At 41.2% G+C, this 19,170-nt stretch overlaps 2 protein-coding genes across 4 annotated transcripts in view; one reads left to right on the forward strand and one right to left on the reverse strand.

Moving 5' to 3' along the window:
* Nucleotides 1–19,170, reverse strand: part of LOC123762887 (uncharacterized) — a 226,765-nt gene that overhangs the window by 105,837 nt on the left and 101,758 nt on the right. The gene's annotated exons all lie outside the window — the stretch shown is intronic.
* Nucleotides 72–19,170, forward strand: part of LOC123773494 (SREBP cleavage activating protein) — a 32,074-nt gene continuing 12,975 nt past the window's right edge. The window contains exons 1-9 of one of the 3 annotated variants that reach the window (XM_045767320.2): nucleotides 72–208; nucleotides 1,833–1,998; nucleotides 9,156–9,327; nucleotides 9,955–10,079; nucleotides 11,981–12,164; nucleotides 12,633–12,772; nucleotides 13,716–15,124; nucleotides 16,654–16,871; nucleotides 17,456–17,616. In XM_045767320.2, coding sequence (XP_045623276.1) covers nucleotides 1,850–1,998; nucleotides 9,156–9,327; nucleotides 9,955–10,079; nucleotides 11,981–12,164; nucleotides 12,633–12,772; nucleotides 13,716–15,124; nucleotides 16,654–16,871; nucleotides 17,456–17,616 — 2,558 coding nt within the window. In that variant the 5' untranslated portion in view covers nucleotides 72–208; nucleotides 1,833–1,849. Of the gene's footprint in view, nucleotides 450–1,832; nucleotides 1,999–9,155; nucleotides 9,328–9,954; nucleotides 10,080–11,980; nucleotides 12,165–12,632; nucleotides 12,773–13,715; nucleotides 15,125–16,653; nucleotides 16,872–17,455; nucleotides 17,617–19,170 lie in introns of all 3 variants that reach the window. The other 2 variants (XM_045767318.2, XM_045767319.2) reach the window with 2 other exon arrangements.

The raw sequence follows: 19,170 nt of genomic DNA on the forward strand, positions 1-19,170 counted from the left end.
AGTAGAACTGAACCAGAACTGAAGCACCACCACCAGCAGCCCCTGGCGCTGCTGGTGGTGCTGCAGTGCGCCTGGCGCTGCTGCTGCTGGTGCTGCAGTGCGCCTGGCGCTGCTGCTGGTGCTGCAGTGCGCCTGGCGTTGCTGCTGCTGGTGGTGCTGCAGTGCGCCTGGCGCTGTGTGCTTGTCGACAGCAGCGCCATCTATGCAGGTAAACAAAGCTCGTCTGCTACTACGCTGCCTCTGGTGCTCGCCAACTCCCAGCGCGCAATTACTGCTTCATACATCAACTATGAAGCTCTTGTAAGAATGACATCCGTCTTGAATTAAAGAAAATAGAATGATTGATGAGATGTTTGCCAGAATGCCATTGTGGCAGCTGTTAATTCCTTGTGCTGGTTATTGCATCAGGCATTAGTCACCCCCTCGACCAAATACCTTGTATATCAAGTGTAAGTGCTTGTAGCAGTGATGGTCTTCACAGTGGCAATTAGCTTTACCGGCTGTGCTTACCTGTCTGTGCTCGCAGGTGTTGAGCTTCAGCTCTTAGCCCCCTTCATTCAGCCTTCAATCAACTTTGTATGTAGGGTACAGATTCCCAACCAAATGTTTTTTTAGGTGACTGCACTGGTATCATCCTGCAGTTTAAGAACTTTATATATGCTTGAAAACAAAAGAGAACAAATTCAATAAAGTACAATCCCTTAAATTTGACTATAAACAGAAGCATTTAAATAAGATATTCATATATACAATAATTATGACCTATTCTCTTCATCATCCGTGGTGTAGTGGTAAGACACTCGCCTGGTGTTCCGCGAGCGCTTTGTCATGGGTTTGTATCCTGGCCGGGGAGGATTTACTGGGTGCAAATCCTTAACTGTAGCCTCTGTTTAACTCAACAGTAAAATGGGTACAGTACTTGGTTGTAAAAGCGATTCTTTGTGGGGGTCGTATTCCAGGGACCTGCCCGAAACGCTACGCGTACTAGTGGCTGTACGAGAATGTAACAACTCTTGTATATACTGTATCTCCAAAAAAAAAAAAATCATGGAAATAATAATGTAATATCAATTTTCTCAGGTTTTTGCAAGAATCTTTTCATATGTTATTGGAATGTATTTGATACGCTCCTATTATTTTTTGTTTGCTTTCATTCTAAGCACTGGTGCAAGCACTAAGTTTTTTTAGGCACATGTCTGAAGCCTGGCAACTTTTTGAGATATATATACAAGAGTTGTTACATTCTTGTACAGCCACTAGTACGCGTAGCGTTTCGGGCAAGTCCTTAATCCTATGGTCCCTGGAATACGATCCCCTGGCGCGAAGAATCGTTTTTTTCATCCAAGTACACATTTTACTGTTGCGTTAAACAGAGGCTACAGTTAAGGAATTGCGCCCAGTAAATCCTCCCCGGCCAGGATACGAACCCATGACATAGCGCTCGCGGAACGCCAGGCGAGTGTCTTACCACTACGCCACGGAGACTGTTACTGATCTGAAGAGGGGCAACATTACCATTAGCAATACATAATTTGTCTAATCTACAAACTAAAAATTTGTCTAATACATGTAGTAGACAATGTCTTGAATAACTCCCTATTCCACTTCCAAAAAACTCTAGTTAATTTGAATCTCTGGAGGAAACATGCTGGGCTCTGGTCTAAATTAGTGGAACAGACATCTACACAAATCTTGAAACTTACTATTTACACATGGTGGTGTTGATTTAGAGGCGATGACGATCAAGGGATCGGATGCGCTCAATTACATATACTTATTAATGTATGCAAATTGAGACTTTTTAAAATTATTGCTTTGTAATGTCTTTGAAGGTTAAGGCGGTGGTGAGATGGCTGAGGGTGGGGAGAGCAGTGGTAGTGGGACAGGCGGCACCCTCCCTGACCTTGTAGCACAATGCTATTACCGCTATGGACTTCTTGTTGCCACTCATCCTAAGAAAGTTATTTTACTGGCAATATGCTCCTTCCTTGTTCTCTGGTATGTATTTTTTAAATTTAGAAGCATAATGTATTTTAAAGCAAATTGAAAGAATTTTTATTAAATGCTTGTTTTGTGCATTTGTACTGCACATGTAATTTTTTAATTTGGTAAGGAATAAAAGTTGGCAAGTGGAGTAGAGAATGGGATGGGAAGAAGTGTGTGAGATGGGTTAGGCTATGGTTGACAAAGAAGGAAAAGCTTTGGGAAGGCTGAAGTTGCATTTAATAAACCAGATGAAGCAACCCATCCTCAGGCTATGCTCGTCCATTCAGTAGCCGAGCCCAGAGATACATTCATCAGTGTTAACGAACTGTGTATTCAAAATTGGTGTTTTCTCATGTATAAGTTAATATTATTAGCTATGAGAATTGGTGTATAGTTAGGCCTAATTTAGGTTTGGTTAGATGTTTAAGGTCTATTAGCAGTTATTTGTATTTGTACATGGATGAGTCTTTTACATAGCTGTGATTCGAACAGAGGACGACAGCAGAACACTGCTTGATAAATATTTGCATGTCATCATTAGTGTTTTTCATTCATAAATGGTGTTTAGCAGTAGGATTTATGTGAATTTAGCCTTTCATAACTCGACATTATTGTAAGTCGGGGCAATCGTAAGTCGAGGTGCCACTGTACTAGAATGAAGATGAGTCCAAGTACAAAGCCCCTGTGGAATTCTGCTGGTGACATCTCGCCACTCTGATGTCTCCCTCCCTGGATCCATTACATCCATATAGATGTATTATAGCTATATTTACAGCATTTGTCTAAAAACCAGGTGACAATAACTAAAATCAACATGCAATGATAAACCTCATTACCTCGAGATCTGTATATGTTGTGACGATAATCTCCTTCAAGAGATTGAGCCTGCTCTTCCCTCCAAAATTACGTCTTCACAATTATATAAAAGACTATGGAAGAAATGTCCAACAACGACAACAAACACCAGCAAGGCTTGCCAGGGTGAGCAGAAACGTATGCAACCAGCCACCTGTTCGAACTCCAACCACCAAACTACCCGTTGATCGCTACGACTCCGCTGATTGGTCGCCGGTCTGGCTGCACCTGCCTCGCCCCCCCCCAATACTACCTGATGTCTGGGGTCGCCCCAACATCAGTCTTCAGAATGTTCCGTGCTTTCGTAGCCAGCACACCTCCCAGCTAGACTCTAGAGTGTACTGAGAGAGGTGGTGGCTTTAAGCCAATATTCCAGCACCTCCCACTTAACTTTTGTGTTGCACTTCTTATTATTTTGCCTTAACGTAACTTTCATTGTGTCATTTAAGTATTCTTATTATTTTGATTCATTGATTTTATTATACATATTTGTTTGTCCATATTTTCATGTTTTGATTTATTTAACGTAATTAAAATTTCATTGTTAAAGTCTTACTTGTGTTTTGTGTGTCTTCTCCTTACCTTACCACAGACGAAGTTCCAGTTTTTCTATTTTTTTTTATAACTATGTGACGAGGCCATACCCCTAGCCTTAAACAGCCGAACACCAACGCGTTACCGTCACAAGTTTTATGGGGGCCTGTCCTAGGAGCTTCACTCAGGTACTGGTGCCAAGTGGTAATTTATGGTAAGCGTATTTAACTTTGTTAACGTAGCTTTACTATTTTTCATTCAATTTCATTTTTTATAAGGTGCGGTGTATTGTGCATTACGAGAGTAACATATAGTGAAGGTGAGACAACTTTGGATTACGTGGTGACTGTAGGCCTCAGTCATACTCTTAATTGGTCATCTCTCCCTCCTTGTTATTACTCGTATTTACCATCTATGTCCCTTGAATATTTCTCATTCTGACAGATCATCATATTGGTACCCTGGTACTGTGGTCTGCCCCGGGTCAAGAGTACCCAATCTTCTGCAATCTGACTGTAGGAGGACAAAGAGGGCCATAGTTCCTCTAGCTCGAACTTTAGTTGCTGAATTGGGACCTCAGCAGCAGTTCTCGTCACCAGTTGACACCTCGCACCCCTACACGTCAGTCAGAGATGATGATACATACAACGGTAGGGAATTAGCTTATTTTTTCAGAGCACAAAAGTTCGCTAATTCTGTAAGTATCATATTAAATTCAGTAGGAAAAACTTGCTTTATGTCCTATAGAGACTTGGCAAGGTATGCCTACATCCTTGGACTACCAATTTTACTTTTGAAGCATTTAACTGTTTCATTTGTTTTCGAAACTTTGTTTCATTTGTTAGTAGGATTTTCTTGCCCTTATTCTCTTACATGAGTACCGGGTACAAGATTTCCTGCGCCCTTGATTTCATTTAATCATTTAATATCTTTCACTTAACGTTAATTGTTAAAGATCACACAGGATAGGTACCAGTTGCCACGTTGTCCTGTTTCTGACATTTCATTATTGAACATTCGTGTACCTTTATTTGCTAATTTCACCATGTTTCGTCTCCAAACTTTCCGTGCAAATCCAGCAGGTGAAATAGGGACTTTAAGTCGTGCCAAGAGGACTGAACTACAAACTCTTGCACATGAGTATCAACTAGAAGTTCCCTATCAAGCCAACAAAAATGACCTACACAACCTGTTGCTGGATTACTATTTAGAGCAAGGTAAGATAGACTCTGAAACTCATGAAACTTACTATATTGCAGATAAAACTGACTTGGCAACGATGAAACTTAAACTAGAGCTGGCTAAGATTGAACGTGAGCAGCAAAAGGAAGCCCGCGAACAGCAAAGGGAAGCCCTCGAACAACAAGAACGAGCAGCTGCCATACGAAGGGAAGAACACGAACGCGAAGCCGCTTTGAGGAGAGACGAACAAGAACGAGAAATCACCCTCAGAGAACGTGAAGCTGCTTTGAGGAGAGAAGAACACGAACGTGAGGTCGCATTACTCCGTGAACGTGAACGAGTACAGCTTGAAACCAAACAACGCGAGTTGGAGATGCAACGCGAACATGACAAGCAACAAGCAACTCTGGCTCTAGAGTGTCGTCAACGTGAAATCGCCTTGGAAACTTCACACTTCACTCAACGCCAGCAAGCTACTGCCAATCTTCCCGTCAGTTTTAATATATCACATGCAAGTAAGTTAATGCCATCCTTTGTAGAAGCAGAAGTTGATGTGTTCTTTACCACCTTTGAAACCCTTGCTAATCAACTCAGTTGGCCTGTCGACCAATGGGCCACACTTCTCAGAGTCCATCTTACAGGTAGAGCTGCAGTCACACTCAGTACTTTGGCGTCTGAGAATGACTACTACACTCTGAAACAAGCAGTGTTAGACGCCTACCTACTTTCCACCGAAAGTTATAGAAGGAAATTCCGTGACCACCTGAAGGCAAGTACCACTACCTTCCTCGAGTTTGCTAACACGAAACGGAGGTATTTCATGAAATGGCTGGAAGCAGCACATGTCTCTACTTTTACAGAACTCGTGAACCTGATGCTTGTTGAAGAATTCTTGAGACGTGTGCCGCCTCCTGTCCGCCTCTACTTAGCAGATAAAGAAGAAACCGACTACCTGAAGTGTGCTAAGTCGGCTGACACTTACAGCCTCATCCACCGGCTGACACCCGAACCATCCTCCAGTAAGAAGTCGTGGTACAGTTACGAGAAGGTGAGCCCCGATCAAGCTGGTTCACAACTGTACTGCAAATATTGTAGACTCTATGGACATACCATAGACAAGTGTGGTAAGTCTCAATACAAGGGAACCACTGACCAACAACGACCCAAACCAACTCCTCCTAAGTCCGGTAAGCCTGTGATGAATGTTGGTGTTGATGTTAATGATCTTTCTCTTTTCAGTAACCACCTGTATACTGGAACTGTCTCTGCCAACGGTTCAAATCCGGAGGGACGTTTCAAATTGAAGATCTTGAGGGACACAGCGGCTCTACAATCGATCATCTTGAAGTCGGCTGTGCCCAACATAGTCTACACCGGGGAAACAGTCTTCATCACTGACCTCACTGCTACCACTCCATACCCTCTCGCCAGAGTCCACCTGGATTGTCCCTACGTGAACGGGGAAGTCCAAGTCGCCGTCAGGGAAAAGCCTTTTCCCATGCCTGGAGTGCAACTTCTCCTAGGCAACGACTTGGCAGAAGACCTGCAACCAACCAACCTGATCGTCATGGACAAACCCCAGGTGTGTAACTCTGTGCCAAGTAACCCTATTCTTGAGTATGTTCCAGCAGAGGTTCAAGAGAGTGATGAAGTTTCTCCTCCGGTTCTCGTGACCACCCGTGCACAAGCCGCACGTCCACAGCCAGCTGACTCTACTGCTACCGCTGTCCCTCAAGACCCTCAGAAACTACCCCCGCATCTGACCAAGTTGGAGTTCCGTAAGTTGCAGAGGGAAGATCTTACTTTAACACCATTGTTTTTCCAGGCTGAGACTCAACCCGACAGTATTCCTGGGTTCTTCCTAGAGAACGACTTGCTCTACCGCCGATATAGACCCAGTAAACTGAAGGAGGAGGACGATTGGGCCAACATCGAACAACTTGTGATTCCCACCAGCCTGCGGCCCACTATTCTACACCTGGCCCACGGATCATTCTCCCACTACGGCTTCAACAAGACTTACCATGGGATTCGTCAAGACTACTACTGGCCAGGTATGGTAAATAACGTCAAACAGTACGTAAACCAGTGTCATACATGTCAGATGGCAGGCAAACCGAACGTCTCCATTCCCAGAGCACCACTGATTCCCATACAGGTGCCTGCGGAACCTTTCCACAGACTCATAATAGACTGTGTCGGTCCTTTACCTCGGACCAGTTCAGGTAACGCCTACATCCTAACCATCCTGTGTCCTACCACCAGATTTCCCATAGCAGTTCCAGTGAAGAACATCACGGCTGCTACGGTTATCAAACATCTATTGAAGATCTTCACTCAATACGGATTTCCCAGGGAGATTCAAAGTGACTGTGGCACCAACTTCACCAGTGATCTCTTCAAAAGGACACTGGAGGAGTTCAACATCAAACAGGTATTGTCCAGCCCCTATCATCCTGCTTCACAGGGTTCTCTTGAACGTAGTCATCAGACCATCAAAGCACTCTTGAAAAAGTTTTGTAGTGAAACCTCAAAGGATTGGGATAAGCAGATTGACCTAATAATGTGTATTTTCAGAAGTCTCCCCAATGAGTCCCTAGGAGTATCTCCTTATGAGATGCTCTACGGCCGTAAGTGCCGTACTCCCCTTAAGGCTTTCAAAGACTCTCTCAGAGATGCCACCTTCAGTGAGCATCAGAATGTGCCCCAGTTTCTTCAAAACCTTCAACACATTCTAGAGAGAGTCCACCGCTTTGCTCATGATAATCTATTGAAAGCCCAGGTGAGAATGAAGACTCATTACGACCAGACCAGCAAAGTAAGAAAATTCAAGCCGGGAGACTTCGTCCTTGCTTATTTCCCTATCCCAGGTTCACCTTTACAAAACAGATTTTCAGGACCCTACTGCGTCAAAGAGTGCAGGAATAATAATAATTATGTGATAGAGACTCCAGATAGGCGGCGGAAGACCCAGCTGTGCCACGTCAACCTCCTGAAGCAATATAATGGTACTCCTCCCACTGTCTTGATTAATTGTTCTACCTTCACAGAACCCTACATCCACAGTGAGACCATCCCGACTTCTTCTCCCGAAAGCACTGACAAGGAGTCGGCGCTTTCTAATTCCAAAATCCTTAATGATCTTCCCAAATGCTTTCAGGATAATAATCGTGCTCCTATGCCCTCTTCTAATTCCACTCTCACCTCGTCAGATAAGCCCTTCATCCTCCATGTCGACGCCAATGGTACCGACGTGGGTGGTGTCGTGATGCAGCAACGAGGCGAGAAGAATACACCTGTCAGCGACTACTGCTACAAGGATCTACGGAACAATTGGCAAGGAGCTACTCTTCCTCATCCTGAAGCTTCAGCACTTCACTCCACACCTGAAAAGTGCTCGGTCCACCATCAATACGGACCACACCACCCTACACCTCCTGCAGCACGCCCACTTCTCATCTCAACGTCTTCTACTATGGGCTTGCTAACTGCAGAAATTCAACCTGGAGACACGCTATACCAAGAGTCTGACAACATCTTAGCCCATGATCTCTCCAGAGTTTATGAAGTAGAAGCAACTCCACCACATAACGACGTACTTCTTCCAGAACCGCAGGCTTCGGGGGAGAGTTGTGACGATAATCTCCTTCAAGAGATTGAGCCTGCTCTTCCCTCCAAAATTACGTCTTCACAATTATATAAAAGACTATGGAAGAAATGTCCAACAACGACAACAAACACCAGCAAGGCTTGCCAGGGTGAGCAGAAACGTATGCAACCAGCCACCTGTTCGAACTCCAACCACCAAACTACCCGTTGATCGCTACGACTCCGCTGATTGGTCGCCGGTCTGGCTGCACCTGCCTCGCCCCCCCCCAATACTACCTGATGTCTGGGGTCGCCCCAACATCAGTCTTCAGAATGTTCCGTGCTTTCGTAGCCAGCACTCCTCCCAGCTAGACGTTAGCGTGTACTGAGAGAGGTGGTGGCTTTAAGCCAATATTCCAGCACCTCCCACTTAACTTTTGTGTTGCACTTCTTGTTATTTTGCCTTAACGTAACTTTTCATTGTGTCATTTAAGTATTCTTATTATTTTGATTCATTGATTTTATTATAAGAATTTGTTTGTGCATTATTTTCATGTTTTGATTTATTTAACGTAATTAAAATTTCATTGTTAAAGTTTACTTGTGTTTTGTGTGTCTTCTCCTTACCTTACCACAGACGAAGTTCCAGTTTTTCTATTTTTTTTTTATAACTATGTGACGAGGCCATACCCCTAGCCTTAAACAGCCGAACACCAACGCGTTACCGTCACAATGTCAATAACTACACTTTATGGATTTATATAACAGTAAAAATTTAGGGGTGAATTAAGTTTTGTTTTGAGTGAGTATTTGGAAATGCACTGCAATGTATTTAAGTGAATTCATAACATTGTTCTTAAGGTTTTGCATCAACGTTCATAGTGTACACGTTTTGCACTTGTTTATACTTGTAAGATGTCTACAATTATAAGATGTAACATGTAAGATGTTTACTCTAACTGGTTATGTCAGAATATATTTTAAAATACAAAAATCTGCTCTCTTCACAGTACACCACTGTGGCACCTACCTCTACCTGGATACCTACCACAAGAATATATAACATCTCTGTTCAACTATAGTGTTCCCCTCCCAGCCCCAGAGGGAGGGATAAGACTGGATCCGTCCCCGACTCCTACTCCGATGTGGTATCAAGGGCCACCACGTGCATATATTCAGCAGGTTAAGATATACCAGAAACTCATATTTTAGGAGTATAAACTTATCTTTACGAGAGAAAATTAATGATTGTTTATTTGTCCATGGTTGGAGGCCAGATGCTTTGGGCTAGTCTCTCCCAACTTTCACACATAACACATGTGGGGTGTTGGAGTGTCAAAGGCCAGTCCAGTGTCCCACTTTAAGAAATATTGGCATCTAACCCAACACTCCTGTGTGATTTTCATGAAATCATGTTTGAAATACAGTATTGGTTGTGTTGTCTATTGACTTATTTAACTTATCTAAATTCTTCTTATATAATTTCTCTCCTACCCCCCCTAACTGGAGGGGGGTGGTGTATGTTCGAAGAGAGGAAGGACGGGAAGAGAGAGGAAGGGAAGGACGGGTGCGGGGTGGGGGGGGGGAGCGGAAGGGGAAAAGAGAGCCAGGCACATCAGGGTATCCCCCTCTAGTGAAGGACATGGAGCTTAGAACACATGTTTATATTAAATTAATTGTTCAGTGTAAACTTACTGGAACAAAACTTGTTCCAGTAAATTACAGGTTTGTCAAAACAGATTTAGCCTTTTAAAAATACCCATGGCTTAAAGGTGATAACTTAGAGATTCTACGGCATTTTTTTTTCAGATTGTAGTTAAGAGTGGTGTGGTTCCATGGAAGAAGGGCTTGACAATCAGTGATGGTTACCGTGGCCCACTGTCATCTGTCTTCCACCTCGCTCAGACTATTAGCAACTACCAACTGAGCCATAAGTAAGAGAGAGTAGTCATTTTGCTTTATACTGAGCCTTATTTCTTAATCATGTATTATTTAGCATTAGACTGGAAGTAAATATTGAAAACTGAAAGCCCTTAGTGAGCTTAACAATTTTGAATCACAATACTGTATGGGACAAGTTTACTAAATACTGTAAACTAACATCATGATAATATTGAAGAGGTGGAAATAGTGTTAGATACATAGAGCTCACCATGGATGCAGTTGTTGCCTCACATGTTATCTTGGTTAGAATGATATCAAGATTAGGATTGGATGTGTTTTATTCTACACGATCTCCTCAGACAGATATTCCTCTGCACCTTCTATGTCACCTAACTGCTCCTTGTATGTATGTGCTCGCACTTATTACAATAGCAGTTTTTATAGTGAATTTGCCGTCTGTAACTATATACCCTTGACAAATGGAATTTAACGTGAATAAATCCCACGTTATGGAATGTGGAATAGGAGAAAATAGGCCACACACAACCTACAAATTATGGGTAAAGTTTAAAAAAAATTATGATAAAGAAAGAGATCTAGGGGTGGTTCTAGATAGAGAACTTTCACCTTAGGACTACATAAAGAACAATGTGTAAGGCGCCTATTCTACGCTTTTCAATTTCAGAATTGCTTTTAAATACATGGATGACAAAAATACAAAAAGGATTATTCAAGATCTTTGTGAGACCAAAGCTGGAATATGCAGTGGTTGTATGATGTCCATATCTTAAGAAGCACATCAACCAACTGTAAAAGGTGCAAAGACACGCAACGAAATGGCTCCTGGAACTGAAAAATGAGTTACGAAGAGAGGTTAGAGGCATTAAACATGCCAAAGCAAAGATAAAAGAAAAAAAAAGAAACAATATGATCACTACGTACAAAGTAGTAATATGAAGAGACAAAATTGATAAAGAAGGATTCTTGAAACCTAGAACTTCAAGAAAAATAAGTCATAGATTTAAGCTAACTAAACAAAGCTGTTACCAAAAATTAGAAAATTCACTTTCACAGAGTGGTAGACAGTTGGAAGAAGTTGGTGAGAAGGTGGTGGAGGACAAAATCCTCAGTAGTTTCAAAGCATTATATGATAGTGCTAGGAAAACTGGACACCATGAGCATTGCTCTCATCCTCTAACTACACTTTAAGTAATTACATGGCTTGAAAACTTTCATTTCCATATGGAAATGTTTGACTGCCTAGATCACACTATCACTGGTTTCTTTGTTTCATTATGAACTTCCAACACCGTGGTGGCAGGATGTTTAGTTTCAATGTAAGATTAAATGTAAAGGGAGTTGACTTCAATGGCTATAAGTACACCACAAAGAGAACACAGATTGGGGTTGTAGTGTTAATCTCTTGATCTAGTTGTTGTAGGCTATGAAGAAAACAAGGTTTTGCTTCTTGGAAGCAAGCATTTGTGTGGGGGCGAAGCTAGTCCAGACTGTGCCCTGGGCAGATGGTAGTTAAAGGTGTTGTATTACCTTTTGTATTGGTCTTGACTTTGTTAGCTCAGAGGTAACATGGCACAGGTCTTTGTTTGTCTGAGAATCCTGCATTGCCACTTTCCTCTTCAGGTTTTTGAGTCTGGAAATTTTCGATTGTTTCAGAATTTGTTTGATGGTTACCCATTTTCCAAACATTCTCGGAAAGAATTTTGACCGTTTTGTGACAGGAAACTATTCTCTGCCCCTATAAGGGGACAAGACAGTTTGGCACTTGCTTCTAATTGGGCTGAGATAGTTGTAGAAGTCTGCCACATTGGACATGGCCCTTGGGTGCTATTGGAGCTACTGAGGTGCCTTCCAGGAAGGGGCATTTCATTACACTCAGTACTTTATTTTTTAAATTTACAGAATGTATACTGATTATATTCTTCTCTTTCAGTAATAGTGTTACATTAGGGACAGAATGTCTTCTAATTGAGGGTGTGGTGAAGAAAATACAGTCTGCTGGCCAGGTCCTCCCTCATTACAACTGCTTAATGCTCTCTCCTGCTGACTTGTGGGCCCGTAACCAGTACTCCTTTCTTCAAGACCCTCATGTCTTATTGACTGTAAACTCCCTTATGGTAAGTTTATCTTATACTTATTAATACTGATGTACTTGTATTAAAATGAAATCCACTGCATAAGTAGTAACAAACATAAGTTGTGTGGTTTTATTAATTGCTTCTCAATTGGTGGCATCACTTAACCATCTGTGAGGGCCAAATGATGTGATATCCATACATGTTTGCATCTTCAGATGTGAATAATCAGCTATTTCATGGGCTTCAGCATTGAGTATGACAATTGTATCATATTATATAGCAATGACTAACCTCTGAATCGTCATTTTTAACTGTTTGCTGCAATACACAACTAATGTTGAATGGCGATAAAGTTTTTTTTTGCACTCGTCATAATGTGCATGTTTTGCATAATCCTTCAAATATTTTTTCAACGTCCTGAAAAACTGATCTTGACCTCTACATGTTAAGCAATGATCGTCATAATGTTCATAATATGCAGGCGGACTGAGCATTTATGTCTTGCAGGCAAGCTATGAAGGTCAGACCAATGTAGCAGATATTTTGTTTGGAGTACCGTCCCGTGAAATTGGTTTTAGACGTAGTAGGAATCCTCAGCGAGTGATCACATTTGCTGTGACTTTGGCACTCAAGCAATACAATGAAGAGTAAGTAATTGAAATATGTTTGTTTTACCTTTAACATGTATTTTAAATACATAATGGCTTAGAAAACCACTCATTCTGAATCATGCCCAAGAGGAGCCCTTACCAGGACTCTTAATATGTTCTCCCTTCACCCATGAGAAAGAAGAAAGTAGGAAAGGTTTTTCACTATCAGTGTATGAGTTTTGCATTTTATATCATTTATATATACAGATTTATACTAGTAAGGTCAATGACTTTGAATAATTGAGCGAAGAAGTGTAAATTTTCCTAGGTACTGTATTAAGATTTGTATACATGTTTGTTTGCTAGCATTAAGCAATATACAGTACAGTATATCTGTATCATATTAGCTAGTTTTTTTTTTTTGTTAACTGCAATAAGACTAGGTATGATTCCTCTTCAATGAAGACTGAATGGAATATAATGTGGGTAAAGTATTCTTGAGGGTTGTAGTTGAAGAGGGCTGGGATAAGTATTTTTTGCTATCTGACAACTCTGAAACAGTAACTAGCACTAGCAATTTACTGGTGGTTACCCCAAATTACCTCTATTGACCTGCTACTTTTATTTTTTACTGTTACTGTATATTAAAAAGAATAAAAATGGAAACAACAATTCTTTAAATAAAACCTTCCAATTAAATCTATACAAGGATGATTATAGGCTCTATCACACTCTTAAGTACATCCACTGAGCTAATGACACTAACAAACTCCAGGATGAATTTCACATTTTCCTGAAGGAAAGTTTTGCAAGGATTAAGTGTCTTAATTGTTGGAGGAAGATTTCTTTAGTCTACCTACCTTAGGGAAAGAGTTCCTAATGGGAATAAGCTATTAAAAAATAGAGATAAGGATGGATGTAGAATTTATGATAAATAAATATAGGTATATGAAGTGGTATTTATTTTTATGTACGTTACTAACATAACTTGAATTTGCAGATTCGTTAGTGGATTGGAGAAAGAGCTGACATCGCGCTTCCCAGTTCACCAACCTGTTCGACCTGGAAGAGAAGAAATTACTCACATCTATTTTCCCTCACGCATGTCTCTCTGGGAATTTCTTCTTATGATTTTCTATTGTGTTTTGTTTGTATCTATCTATTTTTCTATCTTAAAAATGGATATGTTCAAGAGCAAATTTGGCATGGCCATTAGTATTCAAGCAACATTAATAGCCTCACTGTGCATCTCTGTGGGATTCTGTGCATATTTTGGTCTCAGGCCTCTGCAGAGCAAAGGAAAATATGTGTACCCAATTCTAGCAGGTCTTATTGGCTTTGAGAACAGTATGGCTTTAATCAGATCAGTTTTATCAACTCCATCACACTTGGACATCAAAATTCGTATGGCACAGGGCTTAGCAAGAGAAGGATGGACAATAACCAAATATTTTTTGACCACCATTACAATTGTGACTGTATCATTTTTCCTCTTCATTCCACTCGTTCAAGAATTTTGTATATATGGAAGTGTAGTACTCCTGTGTGATCTATATATGCAGCTGATTTTCTTGACTGCTGTACTGTCTATTGACCTCAGACGCTATGAGGACTCTGAAGAACAGAAAAAGCAGTCTTTAGCAAATAGTGGACCATTTTCTGTAAACCCTTTGTTCAGATATCAACATCATAGTCCTAATCCAAATGTCAGAATTCTTGTCAGCAATTCTGAAAGGACTGGAACTTGTGTGCCTAACCTTCACCGCAGAAATGCACCATCTGAATCATCCATTAAATGTAGTGGGCGTGATCGGGTTGCTCACCTGCAAACAGCACCTCAAAACTCAAACATTATGCCAAAAAGACTTCGTGTCGCATATTTTGTTGCAAAAAAGAGAATGTTTCAAAGGATGTTTATGTGTGTTTTTGTTGGCTGGATTGCATTTATGGTTTACAGCTCGGGACTAATTGAACATTTTTCTGAACCTACGAATGATCAGCATAGACCAAGAGACCTACCCTCTGTTATATTCTCCTTGACCAATCGCTCCAGTTATCTGTACCAAGCTGAGGTATCAATACGACCCCCACAGAATATTGATCAAACTCAACCTCCTAAATCATCATCTATGGTGACTCAGCCTACAGCTACGGGTAATACCACTATCTCTAAAGAAGATGGACTAAAACTCCTGAAGCACCGTACACGCTCACTTCTGCGTAAACTGCCACATTCACACTGGCCAACTCTATTCAGTTATTATAACATCAGTGTGACTGGACATTACCTGAGCATTTTACCGCCTATTCTGCTGTCACTGCCAGTTAAACCAGAAGATGCTCTTAATGTACACAACCCCAGTGACCCCAACACAGGTCCCTGGATTGTTGACAACATTCACATGCACGGTAAGGGTATTCATTATTGGTTTCATCTAGATTTCCTGCTTTTTTAATACTGTGAGAGATGAAAAATTACATAAGAGAAATAAAAGCTACCACTACTCCACTAGTATAACCCGTTACAGTACACTACTACTAGCAGCCACTAGTATAATCCATTACAGTACACTACTACTAGCAGCCACCACTAGTATAACCCATTACAGTAGATGCTTCACATTACTCCATTAACAGAAAATTAGTGTGTTTAATACTTGTAGTGATTAACTACATAATTAGCATTTAGAAGATAAAATGCGTTTTGGAAACGATGTACAGAATTTGTATGTTTGTAGAATGGTGAAGATTATTAGATAAAAGCAGAGATATTATCCTTGTACAAGGGCAAGAAAATGGGGAGCCACAATACCATACAAAAATGTCTACACCACTGTTTCAGCAGCCTTTACATAGACAAGGTGATCTGCATATATTGTTACTAACATATTTCATATATTCCCTGTTCATTGTAATTTTGTGTGCATTGTTCATATACAATACATATTACAGTATTTGCTTCCTCATTGGCCCTCCTCATTTGTTTAACCACAAACTAGTTGGTACATACCTTTTCCTCCTTTATCATACACAGCTAAGCATGGGGCCAGATTCACGAAAGCACTTACGAACGTGTACATCTTTCCTCAATCTTTGGTGGCTTTGGTTACATTTATTAAACAGTTTACAAGCATGAAAACTTCCCATTCAACTGTTGTTATTGTTATAAACAGCCTCCTGGTGCTTCGGAGCTCATTAACTGTTTAATAATTGGAAACAAAGCCGCCAAAGATTGAGAAAAGATGTGCAGGTTCGTAAGTGTTTGCGTAAGTGCTTTCGTGACTCCGGCCCCTGGTCACAGCCAGTCAAGTGAGTGAGGGGTCAGACTGCTTGGGATTCAAGGTGGACTTCCAGAGAAAGTTGAGCTACATCCACAACTAAACTTTATCTAGATTCTGAAACCCTCAGACATTTTAGAACTTAGAGCAAGGGGGCAGGGGCAAAAGACCTGGTGAACCCGGTAGTGCTGCTACCTATCAGTGGCCAGTTGTTACTACCATATCTATTGGGTAGATCATTTGCTGAGGTTTGCTGCTTCATTTCCTTACCATGTAAGCTGTGCAGTTGTCTGTTTTGTTTTGCTTTCTTTCTGAGAGTTTGTTTCTTCAATGAGGGATCTCATTGATGATTTGCCACCTGTACCTTTGTGAGGTGGGGGGGGGGGGGCAGGTTTTAGCCTCTTGTCTCTTGTAGGCTATTAAGGACTCCTAGGGCTGGTTTGAATTATATTTCTCGGTGCAGTTAGCTACAGGGAGCCACCATTTGGCAACTCTTGAAAGTGGCATGTCATTACACTCAATATTGTTTTTCTTTACACTGCAAAGTTAATTAATAAATTTAATTTTGCCTATAAATCATGGTAAGTCCCTTTTTATCTACTGTATTTTTAACATTATTAAATATTTATATTACAGTAATCATAATTTCTCAATTTCTAGACTCGGATGACTCTGAGGAAACTGATTGGCAAGAGGAGTCAGCTTTTATACCATCCTCATCTGGAGAACTATTACTAACAGCTGTCCTGGTGATTCCGGCTGTTCTGTGTTTGGTGTATGCTATGGTTGCCCTTTATCACTGCGTTTGCTCTCGAAATTATGCTGAATGGAGAGCCTCTTGGTGGGGCAAAGATGGGGCTAAAGATGAAACATCTCAAGTGAGTGATATTATATTTATAATATTATGACCTACAATTTGTAGACCTCTCTCGAACACACTAATTGGGACAGGATCTGTTCGGTTTTACCCAAGAATTTAGTCCACACACAGTTTCACTATTTTAATCACGCTCATCAGTAGAACACATCCTTGGACATGTATACACAACAAAATAATATAAAATCAATGCATTTTAAATATTCTGGAAGGAAAAATACAGGTACAAAAGATAATAATTTAAAGAAAAAAGGTACAAAATTTTATTACTTACCTTAGTGATGATCTGATTCATTTCCACACTCGAAAGGGTGACTTTTACTGAAAAAAATCTTCAAATCTACCTGATTGTACAAAGGTTTCAATATTACAAGTTTTTATTTTCCCAAACTTTTAAATATTATTTTTCATAGTCATGTCATAACTCCTAGCGAACAAAAATTTATCAAACTCAAAATAAAAACCCACCATAGAATTTTGTTTGAAATATGCTTAATGGCTTTCCCAAACACTGATAGAGAATTTGCTTCATCATTTCAGTGTGCAAGATTGGTAGAAATACTAATTTATCAAATTTTACTTTAGATTATTGGAGATGCATTGCCACTAGTTCTTACGGGCCACCCTCACGATGTAGAGTGCATGTGCTCTGATGGAGTGTTGTTGGTATCGTCATGTTTGGCAGGCATTATCCGAGTCTGGGATCCCAGTACAGGAGAGTGTGTAGCCAACATAAACAGACGCAGGTGAGATATTAATTTATCATTGTTTGTGCAATGAAATAATGAAGTTAAGTTTGTCATGTCTATATAATTGCTTGTTAAGTAATACTTCGTAGTAATTCCAGATCATTATATTTTATATGGTAAGCTTATTTTCAGTAGCTCTTGGACCTAAGTGCTGGTACAGCCATGCATTATTGATGCAGCAGGTCTTTGAGACTCGCCTATGGCTACCAGGAGTCAGGACCAGAATCTGGTTTTCTCTAAGCTGAAGGGAAATTTGGGTATCTATATAAAAGCCCTAGCTTTGTATATCACCACAACTGTGTGCCAAGGTTGCCTTCGTTGTTGGCTTGCAGTTCTCATGCTCACCAGAAATACCTTCTCTATGAGGTTTGGGCTTCTCTAACTCCTGCACTGCGCACCTGTTTCACGTGCACAACATGATGTGCACAAAAAATAAAACAAAATATTTGTTTCTTTCAAATATTGTTAAAATGTGATCACAGGAAACTAAAAAAAATAATTGTATGTAACTTTGGCCATGATGGAGAGAGGAAATATCGCATTGACATCACTGATTCACGATCGCAGGTCACAATTATGGTCTCTAAATCCTGAATGTGAATCTTTAATGTGGGTAGTCCCTTCGGCTCCCCAGAGCTTACCGGGCTGATATGCATGTATTAGACCATGGCATCAGTTGATGGGGTTCTTGTCTACCGGGAGACCACGAGCCAGACTTGGTGGTAGGTTTGTTTGTTTGCAGCCGTCTCCTTTTTTGGCGAAGAATGAGTTGGCTGCTTTCCGGAGGGATCCTTTGAGTCGTTGATGCTTAGTTGGTGAGGCCGGGGGTGCATCATGTGTTGTGTCCCGTTTCAGCTCTTCGCTGTTAACTATGCGCCACGGCTTCTGTGGCCGGGGATATGCTTTAGGTTGATCCGGTTTCCCTTGTTCCCTGTTCCAAGGCTCGGGTCTCCCAGGTCATCCACAGGGTCCACATCCACAGTCATCGTCCAATCTGCCTGTGGTCTATCCTCGTGCTCATGACGTTCGTATGTTTGCTGCTTTGGCTGCCACCTTTGGTAACATGTCTTTGGCTGACATTTAAGCATGGGGATTTTGGAGGTCGAACAGGGTCCTGGCCACGCGTTACTTAATCAACGTTCCTGGCCCTAGTCGGACGTGTGTCACTTTGTGTCCCAAGGTTGCAGCCAGTTGTCTCAACTTTGCGTTGTAATCCTCCTAGGTAAGTCCCTCTTGTCAATTAAGTCAAACAGTCCCTTCTTTGTTTAGGTAGCTCCAGGGAGCCGTAGGGGCTCTCCACAGAAAATCAGTGTTGAATGTAATGAAACTCCATTTTCTGGGTGAGCCCCGGAGGCTACCCGGCACCCTCCCTCTTTCCGGATAGTGGTTTTTCGTGTTCTTTTTGATACTCGGCCTCAGAACTGAATGCTGTAGCGGCCGGCATGACGGTGTTAGTGATTTTTACTCATTTTAGTTTGGGAGCATTGCCTCCCTATTTGGTTTTAGGTAACAATTTTTACCATGTGGGGTTTGTTTTGTTACGTCTAGCTT

Source organism: Procambarus clarkii, chromosome 47 (genome assembly GCF_040958095.1).
Source record: "Procambarus clarkii isolate CNS0578487 chromosome 47, FALCON_Pclarkii_2.0, whole genome shotgun sequence".
In the NCBI taxonomy this organism is placed as follows: domain Eukaryota; kingdom Metazoa; phylum Arthropoda; class Malacostraca; order Decapoda; family Cambaridae; genus Procambarus; species Procambarus clarkii.